Source organism: Dipodomys merriami, unplaced genomic scaffold (genome assembly GCF_024711535.1).
Source record: "Dipodomys merriami isolate MVZ:Mamm:240054 unplaced genomic scaffold, mDipMer1.0.p SCAF_11, whole genome shotgun sequence".
Classification (NCBI taxonomy): domain Eukaryota; kingdom Metazoa; phylum Chordata; class Mammalia; order Rodentia; family Heteromyidae; genus Dipodomys; species Dipodomys merriami.
In genome coordinates, this window is record NW_027202382.1 from 42,540,705 (window position 1) to 42,551,435 (window position 10,731).

The 10,731-nt window shown below is 51.2% G+C and overlaps 1 protein-coding gene across 1 annotated transcript in view; it reads right to left on the reverse strand.

Annotated features, from left to right (window-relative positions):
* The window catches only part of Niban2 (niban apoptosis regulator 2), a 57,001-nt gene extending 53,957 nt beyond the window's left edge, over window positions 1-3,044 (reverse strand). Inside the window, exon 1 of the mRNA XM_070014094.1 lies at window positions 2,829-3,044. Within this exon, the coding sequence (XP_069870195.1) occupies window positions 2,829-2,883 (55 nt within the window). The 5' untranslated portion in view covers window positions 2,884-3,044. The remainder of the gene's footprint in view (window positions 1-2,828) is intronic.
* Between the last annotated feature and the right edge of the window lie 7,687 nt (window positions 3,045-10,731).

A 10,731-nucleotide genomic window follows, 5' to 3' on the forward strand; every position in this document is an offset into this window, starting at 1 on the left:
GTGGCTCCCGCCTATGATCCTAGCTACACACAAGAGGCTGAAATCTGGGGATCTCAGTTCAAAGCTAGCTCAGGAAAATCTGTGAGCCTCTTATCTCCTATTAACTACCAAAAAGCCTGAAGTGGAGCTATGGCTCAAATGACAGTGACAGCCTGTGCAAAAAAGCTCAGGGTCATCAGGGGCAGCATCTAGGCCCTGAGTCTCAGGACCAGCACCCTCCCCCCGCCAAAAAAAAAAAGGGAAGAAGGGGAAGGAGATGGAAGGGAAAGGAGGAAGGAAGGAAGGAAGGAAAGAAGGAAGGAAGGAAGGAGGGAAGGAAGGGAAGGAAGGGAAAGATAAAAAGAAACTGTTAGAGATGGTGGCTTATAGTCACAGCAACTTACACCCTGTGGGGGCCATGGGCATGTGAGGTCTGTAGATTAGTGGAGATAGTGGGATATTAGGCAAAGTGTTAGCTACTCAGAGATGGAAGAGATATCAGCTGCTAGGATATAAGACCCCTCTCCCTCCTCCTTGGGCTCACAGGGAAACTGAGACCCAGAAGAGTTAAGTGGCTGTCACACAGGCCTTGGGATCCTAGTCCTAGGCTTCCTCTTTCCCTCATGAAGCATCTGCTACCAGCTGCACCGGCCGCTGGTGTGGAACAAGCCCCTGCTTGCTGGAGGCTTTGAAATCTCAGGATGAAAGGGGCCAGGACAGCAAAACAACACGCTGGCTAGAAGCACACCTGACCTTTGCCAGGACTTGCAGGCTGGCATTCACCTGCTCACCTGCTCAGGAAGGGCTACACTAAACTGCCGGCCAAGCAGCAGCACCCTACCAGACCTGCGAGCTCAGGGCCCTGTGGGGAAAGGGGTGTTTCCCAAAGCTGTACTTCTACAGAGCCACCAAAGGTAGGGAGGGCTCTGGAATTTTAATGTCTGCCGTGGAAGTGCCAGGGGTTCGTGGGTGGCTGGAGAGGCAAAGGCATACCCCAAGTCCCCTCCAACAGAGTCCTAAAGCAGCTTACTTCCTTGGGAAAAGAGCGGGAGAGGGCTTCAGGCTCCCTTCCTTACAGCCTCCCACCCTAGTGCTTAAGAGCCCCCTCAGGTGAGCCTCCCTGGAATCTGAGGCATCTGAAGAGGGTTATTAATAGCAGCAAAGTGTTGGGAAGAGAGGCTAGCAGGCTAGGCAGACTAGGTGTGGGTTCAACCCTCTTCTTGCCAGCCTGGTATCCACACAACAAACCCAACGGAGAACACTTCAACTTCAAGGGCTCAGTCTCCACCCCTGTAAGTGGCCAGGGAGGCAGGGGTGGCAGTTTTCAGACCAAGAGTTAAGAAGGTGGGAGAGGCAGGGCTGGGTATGGGAAGAGGAAAAAACCCACCGAAGGACTGGCCCACTCCACCCAGGACTGTGAGGGGCCCCCAATAGGAGGCCATGAATGGAGGGACTGTTACAGAGCCCCAGGAGGTTGCCACCAACAGGGAGGGGACAGGAAGGCTCCGCCCAGCCCTTCCTCCCAGAGTCCAGGCTTAGTCCTACAAGAAGGCCTTCCAGTCTTAACTCTCAGCTGGTCAGAGACTACATAGGGTCTGATTCGTTTCTGTATCACTCCAACCCCTGAATCTAGCCTCAGACCTAGCACAAGGGTGAGTTCAGGCTACCAACTGAAAACCACAGCCCTAGGCAGGACCTCCCTGGTACCACCTTTGTGCCCACCCATGGTGGGACCCTGGAGGACAAAGTTTAGGGGACACCTGGTCTGTACTCTCAAGGGGTTCTTGTTATCAAAGGAACATGGGAACAGTGATAAAACCTTTACAGGACAAGAATAAGCATAAGGGAGTCATGAAATCGGCTTGGAAGGAAGCAAGGTAAATAAAGCCAAGAGAAACGATCTCCTCTTTATATCTGTCTTGCAACCCACCAGACCAGCTCCCACTCTATCACACCCATCCATAAGCAGGTATCACTGACCCCATTTCAATGAGAAGAAAATCAAGGACTTTAAGAGACTTGTCCAAGAACACACAGCTGAGCAGCTGCTAGGATTCAGCCCAGAGCCCTGCCCTGCCCTGCCCTGCCCTGCCTTGCCTGTCCTACCAGCGCAGATCAGCTAGAACGACTTTCTCCTATCCTCCTGAAGGACCCCAGGACCCTGCTCAGCCCTAGACTTCCCCAGGAGTCTAGGGGCAAGCTCCCTAGTAGTGACAGATGGAGAGGATGGCTGAGGAAAGGAAGGTACTTGGGAAACTGGGAACTAGCAGGGGGGGGGGGGGCCCTCTGGCCTTGACCAGCCCCCTGGCTTCTGCGGCTAGCAAGAAAGCCTTGCTGAGTCTGAGCCAGAGGAATGACACCCCGCCCACTCCAGTGAACCCCAAGAATCCCCAGCCTCACTACCCAGGGCCAGTTCCCAGCCCTTCAGTTTCGGCCACGTGGACGGGGGAGGGGGCTGGGGCCAGGGCGGGGACGGACAGCAAGGAGGGGAGGTCAGGGAGCACTGGCTGTGTGGGACAGACTGCAGGGAGGGTGGAGGGCGGCCTTGGAACGCGGCTGGGCAGGATGGGGGGGTGCGGGCTGGGACCCCTCCGACGCTGGACTTGGGTAAAAGGTCCAGGAATCGATCCGAGAGGGTTCCGGTAGGGAAGAAGGGGGTCCCGAGTCTTCTCAGGGAGGGAAAGGGGCAGCTCAGAAGTGGGCAGGAAGGGGGCGCCCCGACTCAAGACCACGGTCCGCAGCAGCTCCCGCCCGCCTGGCTGAGGGGACGCCGCGGACCCGGGGCCCACGGGGGCGTGGCCGGGGCTCTCGGCGGAGCCCCGGAGGGCGCTGCGCGACGCGGTCCTCACCTGCGATGTGCTGGCGCCGAGCGTCGTCCAGGTGAGTGGACAGCACGTCCCCCATGACGAGGAGGAGCCGCGGCCCGATCCGCCCGCCGCTACCCGCGCTGCTCAGACCGACGCTGCTGGCGCCATGGAGCCCGGCCCGCCCCGCTCCTGCTGCTCCGCCGCCCCTGGCCGCGGCCTCCTCTCCCGCTCAGCTCCGGCCCCAGCCGTGTACCTCGCGCCGGCCGCCCCAGCCCCCTGCGCCCGCCAGCCCAGGCCCAGCAGCCGCACCCCGCCCCGCCCCCGGCTCAGGCCCCGCCCTCTTCGGGCTTGGGCCACGCCCCTTCCTCGCGGCCGCAGGGCGGGGCTCGCGGGCCGGGGACGTCGGGACCTGCAGGAGACCCAGACAAAGAGACCGTCTAGGGGAAAAAGAGAGACCCAGAGAGACGCGCCCTGGACCCGAACCAAAGTGAAGAAAGGTCCGGTGGGGGACATCTGAAAGATCGGGGGCTCTAGGGGGCTGGATGTTTCCCCTCCCTCCTCGTGCTGAAGATGTAGAGGCCTGGAAAGATAGCCTCAGCCAAATGCCAGCATTCGGCTTCAGTGCCGCGCCCCTGCCTCCCCCGGCCCCTGCCCCTGCTCCCCCCCCCCCAGCCCCCAGGGCCGCCGCCACCCGCACTCAGGAAGTTTCTGGGCTTTGATCCGACCTGCCCAGAAGGTGTGCCGGCCGTTCTTGCACAATAGCTAAAGGCGTAGGGGGAGGGGTGTCTGCAAATAGGAGGGGAGGGAGAGGGGGGGTGTCTTGGTCCCAAAGATATCACCGGGCTCCCAATGCCAGTCAGGCAGCCCTCAGGCCCAGCACTGAACATCTCACCCAGGAAGCGGCTTGTGGGACAGAGCAAGTTAGGGATGGAAAACGTAATAGCCCTTTACAGTTTGGAAAAGACGATGGCAATGAAAAGCCAAGGCACCTAGATGGACTTTGAGTGCTCAGCCAGTGGAGCTGGGCATGGGTGGGTCACTGCTTTTCACTTTCAGGATCTCCCAAGCTGGTAGAGGAGACATTAACAAACAGAGACCTTTCCCCACAAATCCCAGATTGGAGCGCAGAGACCTTTCCAGGCTGCTAATGTGCAGATCTGTCTTGAGTTTTCACAGGAACAATGCAGTTGCAGCTTGCCTATCCCGGGTGCCTGGCCATTTCCCACGTTGTACATTCCACCCAGTTGTGGGTGGCTCTTGCTGTAACTGAGATCTAAGGCAGCAAATGAGGACCAGAACAGTTACCAATACAGACGGCCTGCCACTTGTCTCCACCCTTGGAGGTAGATTTGGAAAGCTGAGTTGATATAGGCCCTTAGTCATGCGTTCAGTCACTCACCACTCATCCAGCAACTAGACACCATTTACCATTTATTAAGATGCTGGTGGGGGCAGGAGGTGAGGGGACCTAATCTGACCTACCCTCTGTGCACTGCCCCTGGACAAGGGGGCACGACTCTTTGAGCCTCAGTTTCCTCATTTGTCAAATGAGAATAATAATGCTTCACTGGGAGGATTCAGATTGACAGCAAAGGGCCTACCACAGTACCTGACATATGGCCTGTCATCTCTCCATTAACAGGATCATCCTTCTATTATTTATCACAGTCCCTGCCCTCTAGCACCTAGAGAAGCAGAACATTCTGTTTTGAGATAGTACTGGAACTAAAGGCTGAAAAACAAGAACTGTGACAGCGGAGGGTACAGCATTCTAGGGAGTGGAGCCCGCACCCTGGCCTCTGAAGAACTGAGTACATTCAGCCAGAAGACTCACCAGGTAGAGTTGAAGCTAAACCTGCAGGGATTATGAGTTTTCTTGTAACAGAGATGGCCCAGAGAGGGAAAGTAGTAGCTTGTCAAAGACTCACAGCAAGGCCAAGGCAAACTGATCTAGAGGTCAAGATTCCTGACAGCCATGTCATGGTCTCCTAGCAACAAGAAGCAAATGATGCTGGTAACCTGCTTTTGTTTTTCTACATCCCAAATACAGAAATTAGAAAGGCCTGCTCTACCCAAGGAGAGATTAGAGCTCTCATCTGGACCCTGCACACTGGTGTCTCCTCAACTAGGCTAGACTTGAGCTAGGTGGAGGACAGGTAAGGGCCACAGGAACCTTTCCCTAGCTATTATGGTATACCCAGTTCCCTGAGTCTGAAACACCCACAAACTTCCCAGCATGCCAGGGATTCCTTCTTAACTTAGGACATCTATCATGTGTCATTCAATTCTAGTGTGCATCTGTGGCCTCAAAAACAGAAAGGCACTGAAAACTGTAGGGTGCTGTTCACACATGTGAATAGATAGCCCAAACTTACAATCAAATAATGCTCACAAAGTATTTTCTGGGAGCTGGGTGCTGATGGGTCATGTCTATAATCCTACCTGCTCAGGAGGCTGAGATCTGAAGATCTAGGTTTGAAGCCAGCCTGGGCAAAAAAGTACCAGTGAGGTGCTTATCTCCAATTAACCACTCAAAAACCAGAAGTGGAGCTGCTGCTCAAAAATTGCTCAGGAACGACACCCAGGCCCTGAGCTCAAGCCCCACAACTGACCCCCCCCCAAAAAAAAAGAATCTCACCTACAAAAGAAATCTAGAGGTAATTCTTGTCCTGGGGTTTGAACTCAGGGACTGTTTTCCCTTAGGTTTTTTTTGTGAGATTTTTTTGGTTTTGTTTTGTATTTTGGGAGTTTTTTTGCTCAAGGCTGGCTCTCTGTCACTTGAGACAAAGCTCCATTTCTGGCTTTTTGGTGGTTAACTTTTTAGTGGTTATGGTGATAAGAATTTCATGGACATTCCTGCCCAGCTGGTTTCAAACCATGATCCTTAGATCTTATCCTCCTGAATAACTAGGATTGCAGGTATGAGCCACTGGAAATGACCTGTTGCTGTGGATGGTAGGAGCATACACGTTTTCAAACTTACTGAACAGTACACTTAAAATCAATGCATTTTATTGATTATGCTTTTTTTCTTTTGTAGTGCAGGATATTGAACTGCTAGGCAAGCACTCTGCCACTGAGCTACATCTCCAGCCCTTGTTATTTTTCAGATAGAGTCTTTCTATGTAGCCCAGGCTTGGCTGGAACTCTTTATGTAGCCCAATTTAGCCTCAAACTTGTGATCCTTTGTTCCACTACCTTCCATGTTCTGGGATTACAGGTATTCCACCATACCCAGTTATATATCAATTATACTTCAATATAAAGTTGTTTTTTTGTTTATATGTGTGTTGGTTCTGGGGCTTGAATTCAGGGCTTAGGCTCTCTTCCTTAGCTTTTCCCCTCAAGGATGGCACACTCTACCACTTGAGCTATAACTCTACTTTCAGTTTTTTGGTGGTTAATTAAGAGAAAAGAGTCCCAGGATTTTCCTGACCCATTAGCTTCAAATCTCCATCCTCAGATCTAAACCTCCTGAATAGCTAGGATTAAAGACAAGAGCCATCAGTGCTTGGGTTAATAAAGTTTTTTACTGACAAAAAAAAGAAGCTGGGCATCAATAGCTGATGCCTGTAAGACTAGCTACTGAAGGAGCTGAGATTTAAGGATCATGGTTCAAAGCCAGCCCAAGCAGGAAAGTCTGTGGGACTATTATCTCCAATTAACCACCAGAAAACTGGAAATGGTACTGTGGCTCAAGTGGTAGAGTGCTTGCCTTGAGCTGAAGAGCTGAGGGACAGTGCCTAGACCCAGAGTTCAGGCCCCATGATGGACAAAAAAAAAAAAAAAAAGAGAGAGAGAGAAAAGGAAAAAGAAGAATAAGGCAGGATATAACTCTCCATTTCCTTCCTTCCTTTCCTTCTTTCTCTCTTTCTTTCTTCCTTTCTTTTGTCGGAGACCAAGACTTGAATGTGATATCTGACCCTTGCTCTCTCTCATTGCCTGGTACTCTACCACTTGATCCACACCTTCAACCCATAACTCAATTTGAGAATGCCTGCCTAGCATATGTAAAGTGTTGGGTTCAAACTTTAGCACCACAAGAACACAAAAAATTCTATGTAAAAAAGTGTGTGTGGGCCTGGGAAGGTGACTCAGTGGTAGAGCACTTGCCTTGCATGCCTGAGGCCCTGAGTTCGATTCCTCAGCACCACATAAGCAAAAAGAAAAAAGCCGGAAGTGGCGCTGTGGCTCAAGTGGTAGAGAGCTAGCCTTGAGCTGAAGAGCTGAGGGACATCGCCCCAGGCCCAGAGTTCAGGCCCCATGACCGGACCCCAAAAAAAAAAAAAGTGTGTGTGTGGGCTGGGAAGGTGACTCAGTGGTAGAGTGCTTGCCTTGCATGCCTGAGGCCCTGAGTTCGATTCCTCAGCACCACATAAGCAAAAAGAAAAAAGCCGGAAGTGGAGCTGTGGCTCAAGTGGTAGAGTGCTAGCCTTGAGCTGAAGAGCTGAGGGACAGCGCCCAGGCCCAGAGTTCAGGCCACAGGAACGACCCAAAAAAAAAGTGTGTGTGTGTGTGTGTGTGTGTGTGTGTGTGTGTGTGTGTGTGTGTGTGTGTGTGTGTCTTAAGTGGTAGAATGCTAGCCATATATAGAGGGGGGCAGAAGTGGAGGGAGGGGGAAGGGAGAGAGAGAGAGAGAAATCAATATCATGGACTTTTCTGCCTAGCCTGACTTCCAAACTCCATCTTCACCTCTAATCTCAGCCTCTTGAATAGCTAGGATTACAGGCCTGCGTCATTGGTGTTCCACTCTATTTGTGTTTTTTAAATTCTTTTCTTCTTGCTTTCCTATTGAAATATATATCTTTTATATTTTTTCTGTGGTATGACTTTCTCAATGCTGCAAGACTGTGGTGGGGGTTGGCTTGTCTCTGCTCTTTTCCTAAGATTTCGATGCTGTATACCCAGCAGGCTCTCCAACCCCTTTCTTTGGTGGACAGTGCAAGTTTGGATGACACAGATCTGAGCAAGGAGGGGATGATTCTCTGCTGCCCACCTACTGAGCCTGTCCCTCCAGAACAGAGAGTGTCACCTACCACCCTGACTCATCAGACCTTCGTCAGGAAGTGGCTTCTGCCAAGCTGCCTCCCTGGAGGGCTGCCCCGCCCCGCCCCACCCCACCCCACAGTACTTTTGGAAACAGGAACCCAAAGGTGAAGAACACTTTATTTTGAAAGGGAGGGCCCAAGAGGCTGGAGCCAGAGCCTGGAATGAGGCCCAGAGAAGAAAGGCGAATTACCCAGAGCTTTCAGCTGATCAGTCCCATACCTTTTCTGGTCCTGTCGGAAGGAGGGCCCCTTTCTTGCCCCATTGGTCTCTTTTGCTCCCAGTTGGCTTTGAGCCCCAGCTCTACTCTCCCCACAAACCTGTCAAACTTGAAATAGACCTGGAGGTAGGGAAAAAAAAAAAAAAAAACACAACACCTCCAGTAAACAACAGGGAATGTGAATGAATCCGGATTTTGTTTTTAAGGAATATCATGTGTCCACCTCTGTCTACTTGGTTGACATGGCCTGTTGTACAGAAGGGACCCTGGCACCCAGCCCAGACCTCCTCTCTTTATTAATTGTTGGGTGGTGGAAGGAACCACAGCTCTCAGCCTGTTTCATTTGTCACCTGGCCTCTGGCTGCTAAATTCCCTTCTTGTTCCTTCAGTGGCCAAGCTGTCACCTCTCTCTAGCTTCGCCACCACCCCAGGCCAGGGCCCCAAGACTACCATCAAGAACTACCCAGTCCTTAGCTGATCCTGCTCACTTCCAGCCTACCACTTACTCCTCACCAGACAAATCGATTGTTCTAAAACACAAATATGACCCGCCATTCCCCTACCTCCCACCTTCTATGGCTCCCACCATTGTAACGATAAAGTCAGACTTCTAAATGTGGTTTTAGGGGTCCCACCAGCCTCAACTTTGTCCCTCTTCTGCTGATATCCTGAACATCTACATCCTCAGGTAGCCATGCCCCCTCCTTCCTACCACAGAGCTTAAAATTACCACTTTTCTTGCATCTTTCCTTCACACCTCAGCTAAAATCATCCTCCATCAGGGAGGCTATCTCGCAATGCCCACCATTACTGCTCCTCCAGAACACTTCATCAGATTCAACACACTCAAGCGGGCACTAGAAGTGCATGCCTGTAATCCTAGTAACTCAGGAGGCTGAGATCTGAAGATTGAGGTTTGAAGCCAGCCCAGACAACAAAGTCTGTGAGACTTTTATCTCCAATTAACCAGCAAAAAGCTGGTGAAAGTAGGGCTGTGGCTCAAGTGGGAGAGCACTAGCCTTGAGTAATAAAGCTAAGGAACAGTGCCCAGGCCCTGAGTTCAAGCCTCTGTATTGGCTCAAAAAAAAAAATCAAGGGTTGGAGGTGTGACTCAGTAAAGCACTAGCAGGTGCCAAGTTTGAGCTCTGATCTAGGAACTGAAAAAAAAAATCCTCATACTAGATTATTTTATGTGTATGATCTGTTGAAGTAGATCTTCCTCTCTAGGGACCTCATCCAAAATGGCATGATGTCATGGGGCTTCCTTCAGTAGGTACCAACAAAGCTCAGACCTGTATCATGGGCACTGGAGGGGACTCTGGGACACTGGGGCTTAGGTTTTTCCACAGACCTGTGCACAGTCATTCCCCTATATATCTATAGCTTCTATAGCAACTCTGCTGGCAGAGTCTGATGTAATACCTCCAGGAATGGGACTCACTACCTTCCTGGGTTGTGTTTGGACCCAGTAACACCAAAGTGAGGCAAGTTGGCAGTGGAAGTGCCAGCAAGTAAACCAGGAATGAGAATGACAACAAAATGATAAAGATAACCAAAGTCAAACCAGACATAGTGGGGCATGCCAGTAATCCCAGCACCCAAGAGGTAGAGGCAAGATCAAGAATTCAGTCTAGCCAGGAGCCAGTGGCTCACAGCTGTAATTCTAGCTATTCAGGGAGGCTGAGATCTAAAGATCTCCGGTTCAAAGGCAGACTGGGCAGTTAAGTCTGTAAGACTCTTATTTCTTTTTTTGGGGGGGGGGTCCGGTCGTGGGGCCTGTACTCTGGGCCTGGGCACTGTCCCTCAGCTCTTCAGCTCAAGGCTAGTGCTCTACCACTTGAGCCACAGCGCCACTTCTGGCTTTTTTCTTTTTGCTTATGTGGTGCTGAGGAATCGAACCCAGGGCCTTATGCATGCAAGGCAAGCGCTCTACCACTGAGCCACCTTCCCAGCCCCAAGACTCTTATTTCTAACTAACTACCAGAAAACTGGAAGTGGTACTGTGGCTCAAAGTGGTAAAGCACTAGCCTTGAGCAAAAAAAGATCAGGGACAGCTACCATATCCTTAGTTCAAGCCCCACAATCAACAACAACAACAACAACAAAAGAATTCAGACTAGCCTGAGTTAGAACAAAAAGATCGTAAGACCCATCTCCATCAATAGTTGAGTATGGTAAAGCACATGTGTCATCTTATCTTTGAGGAAAGAAAGGAAAATAGGAGGATGGAGGTCCATAATGAGACCCATCTCAGACAAAGACAAAGATAACCAAAGCTGCCACTCAATTATAGCTCAAGTCGTGTTCAGCTCCAGACTTCATAGCCTCTACCTCATTGAACCTTCACCACCACCAGGTTGAGATGGTCCTTTGGAGACATGTGTCTTCTGGGACAGAATGTGTGGCTCCATGAGGGTAAATGCTTGTCTGAAGTCTCACAGCAATAAGAGATAAAGTAGGACTGCCACGCAGGGAGGACTAGGGTTCAGCTCAGTGTTAGAGTGTATACTCAGTAAGCATAAGGCTCTGGGTTCCATTCTCAGAATCAAAAGAAGGAGGAGGAAGACACCCCACATGCTGTCTGCCTTAGAGCTGTTGTGCACACACACCACCATCCTCCCACACCCAGCCTGATGGATGCACTCCTTTATTTCTCAAGCACAGGGCAGTGTTCTCTGT